This window comes from Coregonus lavaretus (assembly GCF_964263955.1).
Source record: "Coregonus lavaretus genome assembly, chromosome: 15".
Taxonomy (NCBI): domain Eukaryota; kingdom Metazoa; phylum Chordata; class Actinopteri; order Salmoniformes; family Salmonidae; genus Coregonus; species Coregonus lavaretus.
In genome coordinates this window covers 900,071-925,856 of record NC_140002.1, presented here as the reverse complement: position 1 = coordinate 925,856, position 25,786 = coordinate 900,071, and the positions used below count along the sequence as shown (strand labels likewise).

Here is a 25,786-nt window from a genome sequence, read left to right as displayed (position 1 = left end):
TACATCATCTAGCAACCAATTCTCATGAACATTTTAAAATGGTTATTAAAGCTTATAACATTTTTAGAACTTGTGCCATAAATCATGCAATCACAGCGTAGCTTTGAAATCCATCTAACACTAACTTGCATGATCCGTCCATCTCTGATTCCCTTCTTCTCTACAGTGATCTGGTATGTTAACTGCATGCTGCTTGTTAAGTATCACCCCATTACATTTCAACTTCCTGCATGACTCCCCGTAATCATCTGACCCTCAGTCCATCTGCATGACTCCACCATAGTCGTCTGAACTTCAGTCCAACTCCATGCCTCCTCCCCATGGCGGAGGGGGGCTTCCACTGAAATGCATGCGTTCTCCCATCAACTGAACTGTGTGGGCCTCCCCTCTCAGTGGCTGTGCCTGCTTTTGCTGTGAGTGAGTGCTTCACTGACCATGGGGAAGGACAGGGGGAGTAATGCTCTGGTTCTGTCGTCAAAGAGTCTGTGCCGCGGGCGGGGGGACCATGATCGCGACCTAGAGAATCTGCGCTCGGCCCTGGAGGCAGAGAAGAGCCGTAACCATCGGTCTCACCAGAGGTTCTCTTTGGAGCTGCGTCGGATGCGTGAGGAGGCTGAGAGGGAGAAGCAGCAGGCCCTGCGGGAGCTGACGGCCAGGCACGAGAGACAGAAGGCCCTGGAACTCCAGCGGCTGCAGAAGGCGCTGGGGAGGGAGCGGGCTGCTGAGGTGAGACAACTGCTGAGATACAAAGGACAGGAGTTAAAGGCTGTAGGCACCGTGCTGGAGAGGGAGAGGGAGGCCGCCATCAGGCAGGCCAGGGAACTGCAGCACCGGCTGGCTGAGGAGGCCAACACGACCATCACCAAGTCTGGGCGGGAGAGCAGGGGGAAGACCATAGACAGAGAGCCTGGTTGTGTGGGCAGCGGGTCCAGCTACCGTAAACTGGAACAGCTGCATGAGCAGCTAGCGGATGAAGATGGAGAGCAGGCCGTGTTTCTCAAGCGTCTCAGACAAGAGCTGGAGCTGGAGAAGGGCCTCTACCTCTGCCACTTGCTAGAGGCCCACGGACAACAACAAGGGACCGGGGAGGCGAAGGAGAGGAACCAGAGCTCCTCCAGGGCTCCCAGACCCAGGTGTAGGTCTAAGAGCTGTGTCCATCTCCTCAGCAGCACCACCCATGACCAGGAAGACCGTCCTGAAGACTCCCATCGTAGTGGGCCTCCACCACTGGCCCGTTCCTGGTCCCTCTCCCAGAGCTCCAAGAGTCCCTCGTCCCCACCTCCCAACAAGAGAACCAGGAGAGAGCAGTGGAACTTGGCTTCAGGGAGGGAGCTCAGTACAGCTGCCCGCTGCTCCCCTCCCCTGACTGGGGAAACCTGTCGGAGCAGCTCCCCCCCTCAGACCACCTCCTCACCCCATGCAGGCTGGGACCTCCAGTCTGAGTCACCTAGGTCAGACAAATCCTTGACTTCCAAATGCACTGACGAAGAAAAACTGGAAGACAACATGGAGGTAGGCTTCATATTTACATTGTCTCACCCCTCTTCCATTTGATTATACACTGAACAAAAATATAAACACAACATGTGAAGTGTTGGTCCCATGTTTCATGATCTGAAATAAAAGATCCCAGAAATGTTTCATTCGCACAAAAAGCTTATTTCTCTAAATGTTTTGGGCACAAATTTGTTTACATCTCTGTTAGTGAGCATTTCTGCTTTGCCAAGATAATCCATCCACCTGACCGGTGTGGCATATCAAGAAGCTGATTAAACAGCATGATCATTACACAGGTGGACCTTATGCTGGGGCCAATAAAAGGCCACTATAAAATGTTCAGTTTTGTCACACAACACAATGCCACAGATGTCTCAAGTTTTGAGGGAGCATGCAATTGGCATGCTGACTGCAGGAATGTCCACCAGAGCTGTTGCCAGAGAATTGAATGTTCATTTCTCTACCATTAAAGAATTTGGCAGTATGTCCAACCAGCTTCACAACCGCAAACCACGTGTACACCACGCCAGCCCAGGACCTTCACATCTGGTTTCTTCACCTGCAGGATCATCTGAGACCAGCCACTCAGACAGCTGATGAAACTGTGGGTTTGCACAACCGAATAATTTCTGCACAAACCAATCTCAGGGAAGCTCATCTGCGTGCTCGTCGTCCTCACCAGGGTCTTGACCTGACTGCAGTTCGGCGTCGTAACCGACTTCAGTGGGCAAATGCTCACCTTCGATGGCCACTGGCACGCTGGAGAAGTGTGCTCTTCACGGATGAATCCCGGTTTCAACTGTGCCGGGCAGGTGGCAGATGTATGGCGTTGTGTGGGTGAGCATTTTGCTGATGTCAACGTTGTGAACAGAGTGCCCCATGGTGGGGTTATAATGCACAGAGATACCGTGACTAGATCCTGAGGCCCATTGTCCTGCCATTTATCTACCGTCTCAGCATGATAATGCACGGCTCCATATCACAAGGATCTGTACACAATTCCTGGAAGCTGAAAATATCCCAGTTCTTCCATGGCCTGCATACTCACCATAAATGTTACCCATTGAGGGTGTTTGGGATGCTCTGGATCGACGTGTACGACAGTGTGTTCCAGTTCCCGCCAGTATCCAGCAACTTCACACATCCATTGAAGAGGAGTGGGACAACATTCCACAGGCCACAATCGACAGCCTGATCAACTCTATGTGAAGAAGATGTGTTGCGCTGCATGAGGCAAATGGTGGTCACACCAGATACTGACTGGTTTTCTGATCCACGCCCCTACCTGTTTTTTAAGGTATCTGTGGCCAACAGAGGCATATCTGTATTCCCAGTCATGTGAAATCCACAGATTAGGGCCTAATTAATTGATTTCAATTGACTGATTTCCTGAACAGTAACTCAGTAAAATCATTGAAATTGTGGCATGTTGCGTTTTATTTTTGTTCAGTGTAGGTTGAGATGATTTGAGGTCATCTTTTTGGTCTCATTATAGCAAATGCCATGGCTTTTCACTTTATGTGCACGTGCATTGATTTCGATTATGTAATGTGTTTCTGATTTGTTATTTGTATTTATTATGGATCCGCATTAGCTGTTGCCAAAGGCAGCAGCTACTCTTCCTGGAGTTTATTATGGATCCCCATTAGCTGTTGCCAAGGCAGCAGCTACTCTTCCTGTGGTCCAAACACATTAAGTCACTTACATCACAATATATATATTTTTGCATTATATATATATATATATATATATATATATATATCATTATTACACCACTACATATCTACAATACAAAGTTTTTTAAAATCTGATTCTACTGCTTGCATAAGTTACCTGATGTGGAATAGAGCTCCATGTAGTCATGGCTCTATGTACAGTGGGGGAAAAAAAGTATTTAGTCAGCCACCAATTGTGCAAGTTCTCCCACTTAAAAAGATGAGAGAGGCCTGTCATTTTCATCATAGGTACACGTCAACTATGACAGACAAAATGAGGAAAAAAAATCCAGAAAATCACATTGTAGGATTTTTTATGAATTTATTTGCAAATGATGGTAGAAAATAAGTATTTGGTCAATAACAAAAGTTTCTCAATACTTTGTTATATACCCTTTGTTGGCAATGACACAGGTCAAACGTTTTCTGTAAGTCTTCACAAGGTTTTCACACACTGGTATTTTGGCCCATTCCTCCATGCAGATCTCCTCTAGAGCAGTGATGTTTTGGGGCTGTCGCTGGGCAACACAGACTTTCAACTCCCTCCAAAGATGTTCTATGGCATAGGTCACTAACAGGCGGACCGCGGTCCGGATCCGGACCCAGAAGCCGTCCCATACGGACCCGGACCAAAACAAAAGATTATGAATTAAAACCTGACGGGGCGCTTCTATTTTAATATGCACAGCTTTTGTAGTCTTTACGGTACTCGTTTTGTGAATGAGGAAACTCACCGACCAATTGCATGTGAGTTAAGCGATCCCACGTGATACCACTCAGCCAATGAAGTCTTTGCATTCCTGGCGGTAAACATTGGGACTCTACAGTGCAGACAGATGAGAGTTTTAGAGGCAAGTTACCAAGGAAAAGAAAGTCGGATTAAAAAGATAGCGATATATGTAGAAAACAAAGGGAGCGAAAACAGACGAATGAGACGGAGAAAGGGAACGAAACAGACGAGTGAGAAACAGACGAATGAGACGGAGAAAGGGAGAGATACAGACGAGTGTGCCGGAGAAAGCTGAGGAAAATACGAGTGAGACGGAGAAAGTTGACGAAAATATGAGTGAGATGGAGAAAGGGAGCGAAACAGACGAGTGAGGCAGAAAAAGGGTAACAGTTAGAGAAAATAAGGAACAAATGGCACTCTCCAAAAAAAGAAAAGTGGACAATGAAAACAGAGCATTTAATCCAGAATGGACAGACTCCACCAGGATCCTGAGCAACACATTCACTGCCCAACAACGTGCTCTTGAGTGTTCCCTCAGAGTTTCTTGGATTTTGGGTAAACACAAAAAGCCATTTACAGATGGAGGGGTTGTCAAAGAATGCATGAGTGCAGTAGCTGAAACACTACTTGAGGGAAAACAAAAAAATGAGCTTTGTGATAAAATAAAGCAAATTCCCATGTCAGCATCATCTGCCACAAAGAAAAGTGAAATATTAACTCAGGATGTGCTAACCCAGCTAGATGAAGCCATGCATAAGGCACCATGTGTAGGCTTAGCTGTGGATGAGTCCACTGACATATGTGACAATGCTCAGCTGTTAGTGTTTGCCAGGTTTTTCAACACAGCCCAGAAAACATTCTGTGAAGACATGTTAGGTGTCACTCCCCTTCAGACCAGTACAAGAGGAGAGGATATCTACCTGGCCATTAAGGAGATGTTAACAAAAAGAGGAATAGAGCCAAAACAAGTGGTTTCAATAACCACAGATGGAGCCCCTTCTATGATAGGGAAAGAAAAAGGAGCTGTAGCAAGACTGAAAGGGGACAATCCTGAGCTTTTATCTTACCATTGCATCATTCATCAATCTGTCCTCTGTGCCTCCCTGTCAGATGAGCATGCTGAGGTGATGAATACAATGATGAAAATGATAAATTTTCTCAGGGCATCCTCTTCCTACCAGCATCGCATGCTTAGGGAATTCCTCAGAGAAGTTGATGCCAATGCTGATGATCTTTTGCTGCACAACAATGTGAGATGGCTCAGCAAAGGCAGGGTGCTAGAGCGCTTTTGGTCCATCAGGAGGGAATTAGCATCTTTTTTGGCAGAGCTAAGCAGTCAGAAGGCAACACAGTTTTCTCTCTTTTTAGAAAATGAGAAATGGATGGATAATGTGGCCTTTTTGGTTGACATCACGTCACATCTGAATGAACTGAATTTGAGGCTACAGGGCAAGGACAATTCAATTTGTGAACTGATGACAGCTGTTCGCTCCTTTCAGAGGAAACTTGAAGTGTTCAAGGAAGACCTGCAGGGAGACTGTGTACACTTCCCAGCAGTGCAGGAACAGGTTCAGGGACAGAGAGATTTGTCTTCTTTTGTTGATTTTATTGATAAGCTGATTGTAAACTTCAGCAACCGTTTTGACAGCTTCAGCTTTGGAGAGCAGCTCACCATGTTCATTCAGAACCCATTTCTGATCACAGATGTCAGGGGGTTCTCAAAGGAAGTCACACAGCACTTTAAATGGGTAAATGCTGGGTCTCTCCAGATGCAATTGGTTGATCTCCAAGCAGATGTGGCCCTGAAAGAGCAGTTTGTAAGAACTGACCCTTCCACTTTCTGGTTCCAAATGGTCCCTGAGACTGCTTTCCCGGGTCTGAGGAAAGTAGCCCTATACATCTTGACCATGTTTGGCTCCACATACAACTGCGAGGCAGCTTTCTCCACAATGAACATAATTAAAACTAAATATCGTTCCAGGTTCACCAATGAGCACCTTCACATGTGTATGAGAATGGCCCTGACTCCATTCAAGCCCAGGTTTAAAATTCTGGCAAGACAGGCTAAAGCTCAATTCTCTCACTGAGCAAAAACATGGTGGAGTGGGATATGAGGGGAAGAAAGTGATACTCTAAAACTGTTCAATTGTTAAGATCTGTTGAGATTTATTATTTGTAAAATTGGTTGAGACTGTTGAGTCAAGATGTGAAACAGAAAAGGGGAAATTCAAACTTTTCCTCCCTTTATATTATTTTTCTGAAGTTAAGCACTTTTTTTGAAAATGCACAATTTTCACATTTTATTTATTTTCTCTTATTTTGACATGCAGCCCTAGTTTTATTTAGTTAATTAATGAGAGCACATTGTACATATCTACAGTCATACATATATGTTCAGTAGGGCTGCCCCTCTTAGTCGATTAGTCGACTAATCGGTCGTTTTGGTCTTAGTCGACTAAGATTTCTTTAGTCGATAAGTCATTTTTTATGCTTATTCATGCTTAATTACTCATTTCCAAGTAACTTATGAGAACATTTCTGGTGAACACGAGATTTAAAGTGGTGCTTTTGCAGGATTAATTTAGGAGAAACTCAGTTTTACAGATGGTTAATTAACTACATTTATATTGCGCTTTTCTAGTCTTGCACAGCTCTGTCGATTAAATCAACTAATCGATTAGTCGACAAACTCATATAAGTGTTAGTCGACTAAGAATTTCTTTAGTCGAGGACAACCCTAATGTTCAGTTCTATGTTTCGTGATAATAAATATTGTCAACAAGTTTTTGAATTGTACTGAATTAATTTGATTAGACGGTCAGTTATTGATTACATTCAGAACTACTAGGCTACTTAAATATATATACCACTAAATTGTTAGACATTATGATCTTCTGGACCTTTGCTTCAAAACATTTTCTCTAACTGGACCTTTTTTAAATTTTGTTGAATACCCCTGTTCTATGGGGTTGAGATCTGGAGACTGGCTAGGCCACTCCAGGACCTTGAAATGCTTCTTAAGAAGTCACTCCTTCGTTGCCCGGGCGGTGTGTTTGGGATCATTGTCATGCTGAAAGACCCAGCCACGTTTCATCTTCAATGCCCTTGCTGATGGAAGGAGGTTTTCACTCAAAATCTCACGATACATGGCCCCATTCATTCTTTCCTTTACACAGATCAGTCGTCCTGGTCCCTTTGCAGAAAAACAGCCCCAAAGCATGATGTTTCCACCCCCATGCTTCACAGTAGGTATGGTGTTCTTTGGATGCAACTCAGCATTCTTTGTCCTCCAAACACGACGAGTTGAGTTTTTACCAAAAAGTTATATTTTGGTTTCATCTGACCATATGACATTCTCCCAATCCTCTTCTGGATCATCCAAATGCACTCTAGCAAACTTCAGACGGGCCTGGACATGTACTGGCTTAAGCAGGGGGTCACGTCTGGCAATGCAGGATTTGAGTCCCTGGCGGCGTAGTGTGTTACTGAAGGTAGGCTTTGTTACTTTGGTCCCAGCTCTCTGCAGGTCATTCACTAGGTTCCCCCGTGTGATTCTGGGATTTTTGCTCACCGTTCTTGTGATCATTTTGACCCCACGGGGTGAGATCTTGCGTGGAGCCCCAGATCGAGGGAGATTATCAGTGGTCTTGTATGTCTTCCATTTCCTAATAATTGCTCCCACAGTTGATTTCTTCAAACCAAGCTGCTTACCTATTGCAGATTCAGTCTTCCCAGCCTGGTGCAGGTCTACAATTTTGTTTCTGGTGTCCTTTGACAGCTCTTTGGTCTTGGCCATAGTGGAGTTTGGAGTGTGACTGTTTGAGGTTGTGGACAGGTGTCTTTTATACTGATAACAAGTTCAAACAGGTGCCATTAATACAGGTAACGAGTGGAGGACAGAGGAGCCTCTTAAAGAAGAAGTTACAGGTCTGTGAGAGCCAGAAATCTTGCTTGTTTGTAGGTGACCAAATACTTATTTTCCACCATAATTTGCAAATAAATTATTAAAAATCCTACAATGTGATTTTCTGGATTTTTTTTCCTCATTTTGTCTGTCATAGTTGACGTGTACCTATGATGAAAATTACAGGCCTCTCTCATCTTTTTAAGTGGGAGAACTTGCACAATTGGTGGCTGACTAAATACTTTTTTCCCCCACTGTAGCACTGTGCGCCTCCCATAGTCTGTTCTGGACTTTGGGATTGTGAAGAGACCTCTGGTGGCATGTCTTGTGGGGTATGCATGGGTGTCCGAGCTGTATGCTAGTAGTTTAAACAGACACCTCGGTGCATTCTGCATGCCAACACAAAAACAAGTAGTGATGAAGTCCAATCTCTCCACTTTGAGCCATGAGAGATTTACATGCATATTATTAATGTTAGCTCTCAGTGTACATTTAAGGGCCAGCCGTGCTGCCCTGTTCTGAGCCAATTGCAAAGTCCCTCTTTGTGGCACCTGACCACACGACTGAACAGTAGTCCAGGTGCGACAAAACTAGAGCCTGTAGGACCTGCCTTGTTGATAGTGCTGTTAAGAAGGCAGAGCAGCGCTTTATGATTTGTTATTCAAGTTGTTTGGGTGTAAATATGCTAAGCATAGCTTTGATTATGCCAGCAGAGGCTTTAGAAATGCAACCTTGAGTGGTTTTTATTTTTGCTCAATGACCTTGTAAGATATGCAGTGGCAAGCTAAGGCCATCCTCACTCATAGTCATGGTCTTGGAAGGAGATCAGATAAAAGCTCCAGGAAATTGGATTAGGTCCGCTGGTCATAAACACCTCATAGTTAGGGTCTTGGAAATTAATGAAACACCACAGTATTACCTGACTGGACAGAATGTTTTCTGCTGAGACCTTACAAGGGTAGTTCTTTTAGGGAATTATAGTAGATTTTTGGCATGATTGGTTGGTCCTTACTGTATGTTCACACAAGTGAAGTTTTGGTATACATTTTACATTTACATTTTAGTCATTTAGCAGACGCTCTCATCCAGAGCGACTTACAGGAGCAATTAGGGTTAAGTGCCTTGCTCAAGGGCACATCGACAGATTTTTCACCTAGTCAGCTCGGGGATTAGAACCAGCGACCTTTCGGTTACTGGCACAACGCTCTTAACCACTAAGCTACTTGCCGCCCCAGAAAGATAGACAGCTATCTTTACACTACTAGTGAATCTGATTCCTTCTCCTGTTGAGAATATGCTGACCTTCTTCCACATGTAATATATAGAGAACAGTAGCAATGGCGTCTTATTGTAGGCACTAACTCCGCCATGGTTTGTTGGCTAAAGCATATGAATGGCAATTTTGGAGGGTTTTTTAGATAATTGGCGAAAATAAGGTCTGTGGTGAACTCAGGCTTTAGGAGATCTTATACGTTTTGTTCTATGAGATAATCTTCATCAGCTAATGTCATTTTTGGTGAGTTTTGAAGCATTTATGTAATCAGAAAAAGCACATAAAGGCTTCATAATTAATAATGTAATGTTAACTGACTGTTATCTCACCGAACAAAACTTATAGATGGGTTAGCTGACAACGTTACTAAAACGATGTGCACGCTCCAATCAGGGCAGAAGTCTATGAGTTATAGTGATTCTGGATGGCCAGATAGCTACCAACAATGACAAGAATCTGCCATGTGGGGAATCGTGACTCGTTTCAGCCAGTTTCATCTTGTTCTTGATGTCTTGTTTTGAGGTGTTTTGACAGATTTTCATTTCAATGCTAATATGGCAAAAAATCGCTAGCTAGCTAACCAACAACTGTAACAATGTATTTGAGAGACAAGTTCTCATTGTGCAAATATATTTAAAACATTGGAGACTAAATATAGTTTACATGTTGTCAACAATCCAAGCCAACCGCGTCTGTTTTGCCGCATTGTTGCGCACGCGTCGGTTTTGTTGCTAAACAACCAACCCATCTATAAGATCTCCCAAGCGTGTGTTAACCTCAGACCTTAGTTTATCCCTAAACCCGATTCTTCCCCATTCATTTCCCCAATAGGAATGGATGAACCAACCAAAGGTAATTCATTTCCGTTTTTTTAGGACTACAAGCTGGCGAGCTCTATTGTAATATAATCAAAGAAGCTAAGAAATGTTAGCTAAACTGTCACTTGTTGACCACCAGTGGGTGTCTTGTTCTCCTCACTCGGTTGTTTTTCTGCCAGATGACACACTGATCTATGGGTCAGCACTCTCCTTTTTTCAGAGGTTTATATATGGACAGACTGGTCCCATAGACTATAAATAGAAGGCCTTAACAAGGTCCTGAGTAAAGTAGTACATTTTAAGCCAGAGCCCTACCCATGCCCGCGATGTTCAGGCCCTACCCAGGCCTGCGATGTTCAGGCCCTACCCTACCCTACCCTACCCAGCCCTAACCCGATGTATAATGTCGGGGCCGTCTGGCTCGGGTTCGTGTAGCAGAGGTCTACAGACTATTATACGTCCTTTGGCAGCGTGTTTAATCATAAGCTTTATGCACAATGGAAATTAGTGGGAGCTGATGCCAAGGAGAGGGACTCCGACGAACCCTGGCAATGACACTGGCCAGTCTGTCCTCTGTTAGCAGTGCAGATGTAGCCAAAGCCTGGGCTGGGGCAGGAAGAGGGACATCTGCTCTCCCACGTTAGTTCCTTTTGTGTTGAGAGAGGAAACATTGACTCTCTGTTAGACTGGCATTATAAATAATTCACTCCTCCTTATTTAAAAAAAACAACAGAGAACTACTGTAGCAACCAGTTGTTTTACATTTAGTAACTGTATAGGACTGATAGTCAATGCTTTAACTGTATAGGACTGATAGTCAATGCTTTAACTGTATAGGACTGATAGTCAATGCTTTAACTGTATAGGACTGATAGTCAATGCTTTTCACGCGTAGTGTTCTGTTGGACCTCCAGAATGACGCGAGACCTGTGCAGGATACTGGCTGTAGCCTACCGGCAAAACAGTCTGTTTTTAAAAAAAATTTTCCTTAGCCTGAGCAGTCTCTGGAGAAGCCTCTCTGCATAATGAAATAGCTATGTGGTAATAATTCTCTGTCCAGCTAATCAAATCAAATCAAATCAAATTTTATTGGTCACATGCGCCGAATACAACAGGTGCAGACATTACAGTGAAATGCTTACTTACAGCCCTTAACCAACAGTGCATTTATTTTAAACAAAAAAGTAAGAATAAAACAACAACAAAAAAGTGTTGAGAAAAAAAAAAAAAAAAAGAGCAGAAGTAAAAAATAAAGTGACAGTAGGGAGGCTATATATACAATAGAATAAAGTGACAGTAGGGAGGCTATATATACAGGGGGGTACCGTTGCATAGTCAATGTGCGGGGGCACCGGCTAGTTGAGGTAATATGTACATGTGGGTAGAGTTAAAGTGACTATGCATAAATACTTAACAGAGTAGCAGCAGCGTAAAAAGGATGGGGTGGGGGGGCAGTGCAAATAGTCCGGGTAGCCATGATTAGCTGTTCAGGAGTCTTATGGCTTGGGGGTAGAAGCTGTTGAGAAGTCTTTTGGACCTAGACTTGGCACTCTGGTACCGCTTGCCGTGCGGTAGCAGAGAGAACAGTCTATGACTAGGGTGACTGGAGTCTTTGACAATTTTGAGGGCCTTCCTCTGACACCGCCTGGTATAGAGGTCCTGGATGGCAGGGAGCTTTGCCCCAGTGATGTACTGGGCCGTACGCACTACCCTCTGTAGTGCCTTGCGGTCAGAGGCCAAGCAGTTGCCATACCAGGCGGTGATGCTAGTTATTAGTGCTCTGTCTGCTCACGTACCGTGCTAGCACTCCCCAAAGGTTTAGGCTAGCCGCAACATCTGCAACCTACGTGAACATTAACTATTGATTAAATGTGTCTCGTTTCACGCTGAGCCCCAGACAGACACAATGTTGCAGATGAGGTATGAATTTAAATATATCCCATTATTCCTCCTGATACATTGTCTTGGGAATGTGACGTATTTAAAATGAATTTCCCTGGAGTCTTCTAGGCACAGACTACCTCGTAGCCTACCAGCATGGTAATGGTAACCTTAGCCATTTTTTAGCCGTTTGCTCAGATTCTTGTCCAGTTCTATTTTTCTCACCCATCTGCTGGAGAGATGTGTGTGAGCCCCAGAGTCCTGTTGGCAGTGCCTGTAATTGAGTTATGGATGGCAAGTGTGACAGTTGTTTAACCTGAAGCTTTTATTAATCCGTCTGGTTGTGGCTCCCTGCAGTCCATGTGTGGAACTCAAGCAGTAAGATGCTCCTGCGTACCACATTTTTACATTTACATTTTCGTCATTTAGCAGACGCTCTTATCCAGAGCGACTTACAAATTGGTGCATTCACCTTATGATAGCCAGTGGGACAACCACTTTACATTTTTTATTTAATTTTTAATTTTTGGGATGGGTAAGGGGGGGTGGAAGGATTACTTTATCCTATCCCAGGTATTCCTTAAAGAGGTGGGGTTTCAAGTGTCTCCGGAAGGTGGTGAGTGACTCCGCTGTCCTGGCATCGTGAGGGAGCTTGTTCCACCATTGGGGTGCCAGAGCAGCGAGCAGTTTTGACTGGGCTGACCGCGGACTGTGCTTCCGCAGAGGTAGGGGAGCCAGCAGGCAAAAGGTGGATGAACGCAATGCCCTCGTTTGGGTGTAGGGACTGATCAGAGCCTGAAGGTATGGAGGTGCCGTTCCCCTCACAGCTCCGTAGGCAAGCACCATGGTCTTGTAGCAGATGCAAGCTTCAACTGGAAGCCAGTGGAGTGTGCGGAGGAGCGGGGTGACGTGAGAGAACTTGAGAAGGTTGAACACCGGACGGGCTGTGGGGTTCTGGATGAGTTGTAGGGGTTTAATGGCACAGGCAGGGAGCCCAGCCAACAGCGAGTTGCAGTAATCCAGACGGGAGATGACAAGTGCCTGGATTAGGACCTGTGCCGCTTCCTGTGTAAGGCAGGGTCGTACTCTGCGAATGTTGTAGAGCATGAACCTACAGGATCGGGTCACCGCCTTGATGTTAGTGGAGAACGACGAAGGGTGTTGTCCAGGGTCACGCCAAGGCTCTTTGCACTCTGGGAGGAGGACACAACAGAGTTGTCAACCGTGATGGCGAGATCATGGAACGGGCAGTCCTTCCCCGGGAGGAAGAGCAGCTCCGTCTTGCCGAGGTTCAGCTTGAGGTGGTGATCCGTCATCCACACTGATATGTCTGCCAGACATGCAGAGATGCGGTTCGCCACCTGGTTATCAGAAGGGGGAAAGGAGAAGATTAATTGTGTGTCGTCTGCGTAGCAATGATAGAAGAGGCCATGTGAGGATATGACAGAGCCAAGTGACTTGGTGTATAGCGAGAATAGGAGAGGGCCTAGAACTGAGCCCTGGGGGACACCAGTGGTGAGAGCACGTGGTGCGGAGACAGATTCTCGCCACGCCACCTGGTAGGAGCGACCTGTCAGGTAGGACGCAATCCAAGAGTGAGCCGCGCCAGAGATGCCCAACTCGGAGAGGGTGGAGAGGAGGATCTGATGGTTCACAGTATCAAAGGCAGCAGACAGGTCTAGAAGGACAAGAGCAGAGGAGAGAGAGTTAGCTTTAGCAGTGCGGAGAGCCTCCATGACACAGAGAAGAGCAGTCTCAGTTGAATGACCAGTCTTGAAACCTGACTGGTTTGGATCAAGAATGTCATTCTGAGAGAGATAGCAAGAGAGTTGGCTAAAGACGGCACTCTCAAGAGTTTTGGAGAGAAAAGAAAGAAGGGATACTGGTCTGTAGTTGTTGACATCGGAGGGATCGAGTGTAGGTTTTTTGAGAAGGGGTGCAACTCTCACTGAGGATGAGTTGATGAGCGAGGTGAGGTAAGGGAGAAGGTCTCTGGAAATGGTATGGAGAAGAGAGGAGGGGATAGGGTCAAGCGGGCAGGTTGTTGGGCGGCCGGCCGTCACAAGTCGCAAGATTTCATCTGGAGAGAGAGGGGAGAAAAAAGTCCAAGCATAGGGTAGGGCAGTGTGAGCAGGACCAGTGGTGTCATTTGACTTAACAAACGAGGATCGGATCTCGTCAACCTTCTTTTCAAAATGGTTGACGAAGTCATCCACAGAGAGGGAGGAGGGGGGAGGGGGAGGAGGAGGATTCAGCAGGGAGGAGAAGGTGGCAAAGAGCTTCCTAGGGTTAGAGGCAGATGCTTGGAATTTAGAGTGGTAGAAAGTGGCTTTAGCAGCAGAAACAGAGGAAGAAAATGTAGAGAGAAGGGAGTGAAAAGATGTCAGGTCCGCAGGGAGTCTAGTTTTCCTCCATTTCCGCTCGGCTGCCCGGAGCCCTGTTCTGTGAGCTCGCAATAAGTCGTCAAGCCACGGAGCAGGAGGGGAGAACCGAGCCGGCCGGGAGGATAGGGGACATAGAGAGTCAAAGGATGCAGAAAGGGAGGAGAGGAGGGTTGAGCAGAGGGAAGAGATGATAGGATGGAAGAGGAGAGAGTAGCGGGAGAGAGAGAGAGCGAAGGAGATTAAGAGGGGTGAGGATGGGATGGGGGTTGGGAAGAGAGGGGTGAGGATGGGAGGGGGTTGAAGGGTGTGAAAAGGGTTGTCTGTCTTTGACCTTGTTAAACCTGTGGCGTACTGCATTAGCATTGAACAGCCCCCGCGATATGCAACTTTTCAGGGAAGTCAGGAACTAATATACACAATAAGTTAGGAAAGCAAAGGCTAGCTTTTTCAAACAGAAATTTGTGACACTGTAAAGTCCGTGGAGAATAAGAGCACCTCCTCCCAGCTGTCCACTGCACTGAGGCTAGGAAACACTGTCACCACCGATAAATCTACGGTAATCTAAAATTTCAACAAGCATTTTGCTATGGCTGGCCATGCTTTCCACCTGGCTACCCCTACCCCGGCCACCAGCTCTGCACCCTCCGCTGCAACTTGCCCATGCAAAGTATTTGAAAGCCAAGTTAACAAACAGATCACCGACCATTTCGAATCCCACCGTACCTTCTCCGCTATGCAATCCGGTTTCCGAGCTGGTCATGGGTGCGCCTCAGCCACGCTCAAGGTCCTAAACGATATTATAACCGCAATCTATAAAAGACAGTATTGTGCAGTCGTCTTCATCGACCTGGCCAAGGCTTTCGACTCCGTCAATCACCGCATTCTTATTGGCACACTAAATAGCCTTGGTTTCTCAAATGACTACCTCGCCTGGTTCACCAACTACTTCTCAGATAGAGTTCAATGTGTCAAATCAGAGGGCCTGTTGTCTGGACCTCTGGCAGTCTCTATGGGGGTGCCACAGGGTTAAATTCTCGGGCCGACTCTATTGCTGCTTGCACCCGCCTGCCCGACTAGAATCACTACTCTCGGCGTGTCTGACTTAGAATATGTGGACAACTACAAATACCTAGGTGTCTGGTTAGACCGTAAACTCTCCTTCCAGACTCACATTAAGCATCTCCAATCCAAAGTTAAATCTAGAATCGGCTTCCTATTTTGCAACAAAGCCTCCTTCACTCATGCTGCCAAACATGCCCTCGTAAAACTGACTATCCTACCGATCCTTCAGCGATGTCATTTACAAAATAGCTTCCAACACTCTACTCAGCAAATTGGATGTAGTCTATCACAGTGTCATCCGTTTTGTCACCAAAGCCCCATATACTACCCACCATTGTGACCTGTACGCTCTCGTTGGCTGGCCCTCACTACATATTCGTCGCCAAACCCACTGGCTCCAGGTCATCTATAAATCACTGCTAGGCAAATCCCTGCCTTATCTTAACTCATTGGTCACCATAGCAACACCCACCCGTAGTATGCGCTCCAGCAGGTATATCTCACTGGTAATCCCTAAAGCCAACACCTCCTTTGGCCGCCATTCCTTCCAGTTCTCTGCTGCCAATGACTGGAACGAACTGCAAAAATCTCTGAAGCTGGAGACTCTTATCACCCTCACTAACTTTAGGCATCAGTTGTCAGAGCACCTTACCGATCACTGTACCTGTACACAGCCCATCTGTAATTAGCCCACCCAACTACCTCATCCCCATATTGTTATTTATTTTGCTCATTTGCACCCCATTATCTCTATTTGCACATCATCTTCTGCACATCGATCATTCCAGTGTTAATACTTGCCCTTGAGCAAGGCACTTAACCCTAATTCCTGAGTGGCGCAGGATCTCTGTGCCACTAGAGATCCTGGTTCGAATCCAGGCTCTGTCGCAGCCGGCCGCGACCGGGAGACTCATGGGCGGCGCACAATTGGCTCAGCGTCGTCCAGGGTAGGGGAGGGAATGGCCGGCAGGGATGTAGCTCAGTTGATAGAGCATGGCGTTTGCAACGGCAGGGTTGTGGGTTCGATTCCCACGGGGGGCCAGTATAAAAAAAATATATATGTATTCACTAACTGTAAGTCGCTCTGGATAAGAGCGTCTGCTAAATGACTAACATGTAAATGTAAATGTAATTGCTCCTGTAAGTCGCTCTGGATAAGAGCGTCTGCTAAATGACTAAAATGTAAATGTAATGTAAATTGTAATTATTTTGCACTATGGCCTATTTATTGCCTTACCTCCATAACTGACTACATTTGCACACACTGTATGTAGATTTTTCTATTGTGTTATTGACTGTACGTTTTGTTTACCCCATATGTGACTCTGTGTTGTTGTTGTTTTTATCGCACTGCTTTGCTTTATCTTGGCCAGGTCGCAGTTGTAAATGAGAACTGTAAATGAGAATATGTTTGACTGGGGATAGTTACTGATGTGTGCTGTGACATGTCATGCCTGTCTGTGAGTACTGACAGCAAGAAACAGCAGGAACTGACATTTAATCATTTCTATTGACGTGAACACGTCAACTATTGAGCTGCCAGAAAGATAACTATAGCAGAGTGCCTGTTGAAGTCCCATGTGGGAAGGCACTTCACTTAACCCAAATCTACCTTACTAAATATTCATCCCATTCCCAATAAGGGACTCCATTTATCTTCTATGAGCTTTTTTTCTTTTTATTCTGATGAATATTTAGTGAGGCAAATTTGGATTAAGTACCTGCTTCCCACATAGGAAAGTGTCAGAGAATTAAAACCTAGCCTTGCTTTAACGTTTGCCTACTTAGGCCTAAATACTATGTGGTTTAGTGCACAGACATCATGCCACATTTCAAAGGAGAAGAGGAGACTCATACTTAAATAAGTTTGGGCCAAGTGTGGGTGGATATCTGTTTTTCTACTTAAATAAATGAGGGCATGGGTCACAACAGCGCCGGAAGAAGATGGCTGCCGTTTTACAGCCCTCTAACCAATTGTACTATTATGTGTGTTTTTCCGCGTTATTTGTAATTTATTTTGTACATAATGTTTCTGCCATCGTCTCTTATAACCAAAGAGAGCTTCTGGATATCAGGACAGCGATTACTCACCTCGCGTTGGACGAACACTTTTTCTTCAACGAGGCGTTCGCGAAGGATATTCTACAGACTCCCGACAAGGCCCAGATCCCCGTCATTCGCGTGAGGAAGAGACGGAGATATCGTGGACGTAGGTCGGGGTGCCTTGTAAGGATCCGACGGCGAACGAGTAAACTGCCTCTCCCATCAATCCTATTAGCCAACGTTCAAGCTTTGGAGAATAAAATGGACGATTTAAGATTACGGTTATCCTACCAACGGGACATTAAAAACTGTAATATCTTATGTTTCACGGAGTCGTGGCTGAACGACGACAATGATAACATTCAGCTAGCAGGCTATACGCTACATCGGCAGGACAGAACGGCAGACTCGGGTAAGACGAGGGGTGGCGGTCTCTGTATATTTGTAAACAACAGCTGGTGCACCAAATCAAATACTAAGGAAGTCTCAAGGTTTTGCTCGCCTGAGGTAGAGTATCTTATGATAAGCTGCAGACCACACTATTTACCAAGAGAGTTTTCATCTATATTTTTCATAGCTGTCTATTTACCACCACAAACCAATGCTGGCATTAAGATTGCACTGAATGAGTTGTACAAGGCCATTAATCAACAGGAAAACGCTCATCCAGATGCAGCGCTCCTAGTAGCAGGGGACTTTAATGCAGGGAAACTTAAATCCGTTCTACCTAATTTCTACCAGCATGTTAAATGTGCAACCAGAGGGGAAAAAACTCTAGACCACCTTTACTCCACACACAGAGACGCATACAAAGCTCTCCCTCGCCCTCCATTTGGCAAATCTGACCATAACTCTATCCTCCTGATTCCTGCTTATAAGCAAAAACTGAAGCAGGAAGCACCAGTGATTCGGCTAATAAAAAAGTGGTCAGATGACGCAGATGCTAAGCTACAGGACTGTTTTGCTAGCACAGACTGGAACATGTTCCGGGATTCTTCAGACAGCATTGAGGAGTACACCACATCAGTCACTGGCTTCATCAATAAGTGCATCGATGATGTCGTCCCCACAGTGACCGTACGTACATACCCCAACCAGAAGCCATGGATTACAGGAAACATCCGCACTGAGCTAAAGGGTAGAGCTGCCGCTTTCAAGGAACGGGACTCTAACCCGGACGCTTATAAGAAATCCCGCTATGACCTCCGACGAACCATCAAACAGGCAAAGAGTCAATACAGGTCTAAGATTGAATCATACTACACTGGCTCTGACGCTCGTCGGATGTGGCAGGGCTTGAAAACTATTACAGACTACAAAGGGAAGCACAGCCGCGAGCTGCCCAGTGACACAAGCCTACCAGACGAGCTAAACCACTTCTATGCTCGCTTCGAGGCAAGCAACACTGAAGCATGCATGAGAGCACCAGCTGTTCCGGACGACTATGTGATCACGCTCTCCGTAGCCGATGTGAGTAAGACTTTTAAGCAGGTCAACATTCACAAGGCCGCAGGGCCAGACGGATTACCAGGACGTGTACTCCGAGCATGTGCTGACCAACTGGCAAGTGTCTTCACTGACATTTTCAACATGTCCCTGACTGAGTCTGTAATACCAACATGTTTCAAGCAGACCACCATAGTCCCCGTGCCCAAGAACTCTAAGATAACCTGCCTAAATGACTACCGACCCGTGGCACTGACGTCTGTAGCCATGAAGTGCTTTGAAAGACTGGTCATGGCTCACATCAACAGCATAATCCCAGAAACCCTAGACCCACTCCAATTTGCATACCGCCCCAACAGATCCACAGATGATGCAATCTCTATCGCACTCCACACTGCCCTTTCCCACCTGGACAAGAGGAACACCTACGTGAGAATGCTATTCAATCAATCAATCAATTTTATTTTATATAGCCCTTCTTACATCAGCTAATATCTCGAAGTGCTGTACAGAAACCCAGCCTAAAACCCCAAACAGCTAGTAATGCAGGTGTAGAAGCACGGTGGCTAGGAAAAACTCCCTAGAAAGGCAAAACCTAGGAAGAAACCTAGAGAGGAACCAGGCTATGAGGGGTGGCCAGTCCTCTTCTGGCTGTGCCGGGTGGAGATTATAACAGAACCATGCCAAGATGTTCAAAAATGTTCATAAGTGACAAGCATGGTCAAATAATAATCAGGAATAAATCTCAGTTGGCTTTTCATAGCCGATCATTAGAGTTTAAAACAGCAGGTCTGGGACAGGTAGGGGTTCCATAACCGCAGGCAGAACAGTTTAAACTGGAATAGCAGCAAGGCCAGGCGGACTGGGGATAGCAAGGAGTCACCACGGCCGGTAGTCCCGACGTATGGTCCTAGGGCTCAGGTCTCTCAGTTGGCTTTTCATAGCCGATCATTTAGAGTTGAAAACTGCAGGTCTGGGACAGGTAGGGGTTTCGTAGCCGCAGGCAGAACAGTTGAAACTGGAATAGCAGCAAGGCCAGGCGGACTGGGGGCAGCAGGGTGTCATCATGCCCGGTAGTCCTGACGTATGGTCCTAGGGCTCAGGTTCTCAGAGAGAAAGAGAGAACGAGAGAATTAGAGAGAGCATACTTAAATTCACACAGGACACTGGATAAGACAGGAGAAGTACTCCAGGTATAACCAACTAACCCCAGCCCCCCGACACATAAACTACTGCAGCATAAATACTGGAGGCTGAGACAGGAGCGGTCCGGAGACACTGTGGCCCCATCCGAAGAAACCCCCGGACAGGGCCAAACAGGAAGGATATAACCCCACCCACTCCGCCAAAGCACAGCCCCCGCACCACTAGAGGGATATCCCCAACCACCAACTTACAATCCTGAGACAAGGCCGAGTATAGCCCACAGAGGTCTCCACCACAGCACAAACCAAGGGGGGGGGGGGTCGCCAACCCAGACAGGAAGATCACGTCAGTAACTCAACCCACTCAATTGACGTACCCCTCCCAGGGACGGCATGAAAGAGCACCAGCAGGCCAGTGACTCAGCCCCTGCAACAGGGTTAGAGGCAGAGAACCCCAGTGGAGAGGGGAACCGGCCTGGCAGAGACAGCAAGGGCTGTTCGTTGCTCCAGCCTTTCCGTTCACCTTCACACTCCTGGGCCAGACTACACTCAATCATATGACCTACTGAAGAGATAAGTCTTCAGTAAAGACTTAAAGGTTGAGACCGAGTCTGCGTCTCTCACATGGGTAGGCAGACTGTTCCATAAAAATGGAGATCTATAGGAGAAAGCCCTGCCTCCCGCTGTTTGCTTAGAAATTCTAGGGACAATTAGGAGGCCTGCGTCTTGTGACCGTAGCGTACGTATTGGTATGTACGGCAGGACCAACTCGGAAAGATAGGTAGGAGCAAGCCCATGTAACGCTTTATAGGTTAACAGTAAAACCTTGAAATCAGCCCTTGCCTTAACAGGAAGCCAGTGTAGGGAAGCTAGCACTGGAGTAATATGATCAAATTTCTTGGTTCTAGTCAGGATTCTAGCAGCCGTATTTAGCACTAACTGAAGTTTATTTAGTGCTTTATCCGGGTAGCCGGAAAATAGAGCATTGCAGTAGTCTAATCTAGAAGTAACAAATGCATGGATTAATTTTTCTGCATCATTTTTGGACAGAAAATTTCTGATTTTTGCAATGTTACGTAGATGGAAAAAAGCTGTCCTTGAAACAGTCTTGATATGTTCGTCAAAAGAGAGATCAGGGTCAAGAGTAACGCCTAGGTCCTTCACAGTTTTATTTGAGACGACTTTACAACCATCAAGATGAATTGTCAGATTTAACAGAAGATCTCTTTGTTTCTTGGGACCTAGAACAAGCATCTCTGTTTTGTCCGAGTTTAAAAGTAAAACGTTTTCAGCCATCCACTTCCTTATGTCTGAAACACAGGCTTCTAGCGAGGGCAATTTTGGGGCTTCACCATGCTTCATTGAAATGTACAGCTGTGTGTCATCCGCATAGCAGTGAAAGTTAACATTATGTTTTCGAATAACATCCCCAAGAGGTAAAATATATAGTGAAAACAATAGTGGTCCTAAAACGGAACCTTGAGGAACACCGAAATGTACAGTTGATTTGTCGGAGGACAAACCATTCACAGAGACAAACTGATATCTTTCCGACAGGTAGGATCTAAACCAGGCCAGAACTTGTCCGTGTAGACCAATTTGGGTTTCCAGTCTCTCCAAAAGAATGTGGTGATCGATGGTGTCAAAGGCAGCACTAAGGTCTAGTAGCACGAGGACAGATGCAGAGCCTCGGTCTGACGCCATTAAAAGGTCATTTACCACCTTCACAAGTGCAGTCTCAGTGCTATGATGGGGTCTAAAACCAGACTGAAGCATTTCGTATACATTGTTTGTCTTCAGAAAGGCAGTGAGTTGCTGCGCAACAGCTTTTTCTAAAATTTTTGAGAGGAATGGAAGATTCGATATTGGCCGATAGTTTTTTATATTTTCCGGGTCAAGGTTTGGCTTTTTCAAGAGAGGCTTTATCACTGCCACTTTTAGTGAGTTTGGTACACATCCGGTGGATAGAGAGCTGTTTATTATGTTCAACATAGGAGGGCCAAGCACAGGAAGCAGCTCCTTCAGCAGTTTAGTAGGAATAGGATCCAGTATGCAGCTTGAAGGTTTAGAGGCCATGATTATTTTCATCATTGTGTCAAGAGATATAGTACTAAAACACTTAAGTGTCTCTCCCGATCCCAGGCCCTCGCAGAGCTGTGCAGATCCAGGACAGCTAAGCCCTGGAGGAATACGCAGATTCAAAGAGGAGTCCGTAATTTGCTTTCTAATGGTCATGATCTTTTCCTCAAAGAAGTTCATGAATTTATCACTGCTGAAGTGAAAACCATCCTCTCTTGGGGAATGCTGCTTTTTAGTTAGCTTTGCAACAGTATCAAAAAGAAATTTTGGATTGTTCTTATTTTCCTCGATTAATTTGGAAAAGTAGGATGATCGAGCAGCAGTGAGGGCTCTTCGGTACTGCACGGTACTGTCTTTCCAAGCTAGTCGGAAGACTTCCAGTTTGGTGTGGCGCCATTTCCGTTCCAATTTCCTGGAAGCTTGCTTCAAAGCTCGGGTATTTTCTGTATACCAGGGAGCTAGTTTCTTATGACAAATGTTTTTCGTTTTTAGGGGTGCAACTGCATCTAGGGTATTGTGCAAGGTTAAATTTAGTTCCTCAGTTAAGTGGTTAACTGATTTTTGTCCTCTGACGTCCTTGGGTAGGCAGAAGGGGTCTGGAAGGGCATCAATGAATTTTTGTGTTGTCTGAGAATTTATAGCACGACTTTTGATGCTCCTTGGTTGGGGTCTGAGCAGATTATTTGTTGCGATTGCAAACGTAATAAAATGGTGGTCCGATAGTCCAGGATTTTGTGGAAAAACATTAAGATCTACAACATTTATTCCATGGGACAAAACTAGGTCCAGAGTATGACTGTGGCAGTGAGTAGGTCCAGAGACATGTTGGACAAAACCCACTGAGTCGATAATGGCTCCGAAGGACTTTTGGAGTGGGTCTGTGGACTTCTCCATGTGAATATTAAAATCACCAAAAATTAGAATATGATCTGCTATGACTACAAGGTCTGATAGGAATTCAGGAAACTCAGAGAGGAACGCTGTATATGGCCCAGGAGGCCTGTAAACAGTAGCTATAAAAAGTGATTGAGTAGGCTGCATAGATTTCATGACTAGAAGCTCGAAAGATGAAAACGTCATTTTTTTTTTTGTAAATTGAAATTTGCTATCGTAAATGTTAGCAACACCTCCGCCTTTGCGGGATGCACGGGGAATATGGTCACTAGTGTAACCAGGAGGTGAGGCCTCATTTAACACAGCAAATTCATCAGGCTTAAGCCATGTTTCAGTCAGGCCAATCACATCAAGATTATGATCAGTGATTAGTTCATTGACTATGACTGCCTTTGAAGTGAGGGATCTAACATTAAGTAACCCTATTTTGAGATGTGAGGTATCACGATCTCTTTCAATAATGGCAGGAATGGAGGAGGTCTTTATCCTAATAAGATTGCTAGGGTGGACACCACCATGTTTAGTTTTGCCCAACCTAGGTCGAGGCACAGACACAGTCTCAATGGGTATGGCTGAGCTGACTACACTGACTATACTATTGGCAGACTCCACTAAGCTGGCAGGTTGGCTAACAGCCTGCTGCCTGGCCTGCACCCTATTTCACTGTGGGGCTAAAGGAGTTAGAGCCCTATCTATGTTGGTAGATAAGAGGAGAGCACCCCTCCAGCTAGGATGGAGTCCGTCACTCCTCAGCAGGTCAGGCTTGATCCTGTTTGTGGGTGAGTCCCAGAAAGAGGGCCAATTATCCACAAATGTTATCTTTTGGGAGGGGCAGAAAACAGTTTTCAACCAGCGATTAAGTGCTGAGACTCTGCTGTAGAGCTCGTCACTTCCCCTAACTGGGAGGGGGCCAGAGACAATTACTCGATGCCGACACATCTTTCTAGCTGATTTACACGCTGAAGCTATGTTGCACTTGGTGACCTCTGACTGTTTCATCCTAACATCGTTGGTGCCGACGTGGATAACAATATCTCTATACTCTCTACACTCGCCAGTTTTAGCTTTAGCCAGCACCATCTTTAGATTAGCCTTAACGTCGGTAGCCCTGCCCCCTGGTAAACAGTGTATGATCGCTGGGTGATTCGTTTTAAGTCTAATACTGCGGGTAATGGAGTCGCCAATGACTAGGGTTTTCAATTTGTCAGAGCTAATGGTGGGAGCCTTCGGCGTCTCAGACCCCGTAACGGGAGGAGTAGAGACTAGAGAAGACTCAGACTCAGACTCCGACTCGCTACATAATGGGGAAAACCGGTTGAAGGTTTCTGTCGGCTGAATGAGCGACACCGGTTGAGCATTCCAACAGTATTTCCCTCCAGAAGCCATGAGAAAGTTGTCCGGCTGCAGGGACTGTGCGGGGGGAGTTATACTAACGTTACTGTCTGTACTTACTGGTGGCACAGACGCTGTTTCTTCCTTTCCTACACTGATAATACTCTTGCCTAACGATTGCGTCTGAAGCTGGGCTTGTAGCACAGCTATTCTCGCCGTAAGGCGAGAATTCTCCTGTATATTATGAGTACAGCGACTGCAATTAAAAGACATCATGTTAATGTTACTACTTAGCTTCGGCTGTTGAAGATGTTGATGAGCCATGTCCAGATAAAGCGTCCGGAGTGAAAAAGTTGAATAAGGGAAAAAAAGTTGCGATGGAAAAACGGAAAATAACGTAAAGTTGGCAGCTAAAACGCACAGGAAAATGACTCTTCTGTCTCGGGATAAACGTCCGGGGTGAAAAAGTTTAACGAAAAAAGATGAGTGAGGACAAAACTAAAAAGTTGGTAAATTTGTTGAACACAGAGATTGATTAAACGTTTATTAAAAGTAAAACGTGAATAGTTTGGCAGGTAGCCAAGTAGCAACAAACAGCAGAGCAGCACGGAGACAATGCGGAAGCGAGACGGAAGTCACGTGTCACTATTCATTGACTACAGCTCAGCATTCAACACCATAGTGCCCTCAAAGCTCATCACTAAGCTAAGGATCCTGGGACTAAACACCTCCCTCTGCAACTGGATCCTGGACTTCCTGACGGGCCGCCCCCAGGTGGTAAGGGTAGGTAACAACACATCTGCCACACTGATCCTCAACACGGGGGCCCCTCAGGGGTGCGTGCTCAGTCCCCTCCTGTACTCTCTGTTCACCCATGACTGCATGGCCAGGCACGACTCCAACACCATCATTAAGTTTGCCGACGACACAACAGTGGTAGGCCTGATCACCGACAACGATGAGACAGCCTATAGGGAGGAGGTCAGAGATCTGGCCGTGTGGTGCCAGGACAACAACCTCTCCCTCAACGTGACCAAGACAAAGGAGATGATTGTGGACTACAGGAAAAAAAAGAGGACTGAGCACGCCCCCATTCTCATCGACGGGGCTGTAGTGGAACAGGTTGAGAGCTTCAAGTTCCTTGGTGTCCACATCACCAACGAACTATCATGGTCCAAACACACCAAGACAGTCGTGAAGAGGGCACGACAAAGCCTATTCCCCCTCAGGAGACTAAAAAGATTTGGCATGGGTCCTCAGATCCTCAAAAAATTCTACAGCTGCACCATCGAGAGCATCCTGACTGGTTGCATCACCGCCTGGTATGGCAACTGCTTGGCCTCTGACCGCAAGGCACTACAGAGGGTAGTGCGTACGGCCCAGTACATCACAGGGGCAAAGCTCCCTGCCATCCAGGACCTCTATACCAGGCGGTGTCAGAGGAAGGCCCTCAAAATTGTCAAAGACTCCAGTCACCCTAGTCATAGACTGTTCTCTCTGCTACCGCACGGCAAGCGGTACCGGAGTGCCAAGTCTAGGTCCAAAAGACTTCTCAACAGCTTCTACCCCCAAGCCATAAGACT

General features: G+C 45.9%; 1 protein-coding gene across 1 annotated transcript in view; it reads left to right on the top strand.

The window, feature by feature from the left end:
• Positions 1-435: 435 nt before the first annotated feature.
• tspoap1 (TSPO associated protein 1) overlaps positions 436-25,786 on the top strand; it is a gene marked incomplete at both ends in the record, with an annotated part of 178,869 nt that continues 153,518 nt past the window's right edge. Inside the window, one exon of the mRNA XM_084178264.1 lies at positions 436-1,512. Coding sequence (XP_084034390.1) covers positions 436-1,512 — 1,077 coding nt within the window. The remainder of the gene's footprint in view (positions 1,513-25,786) is intronic.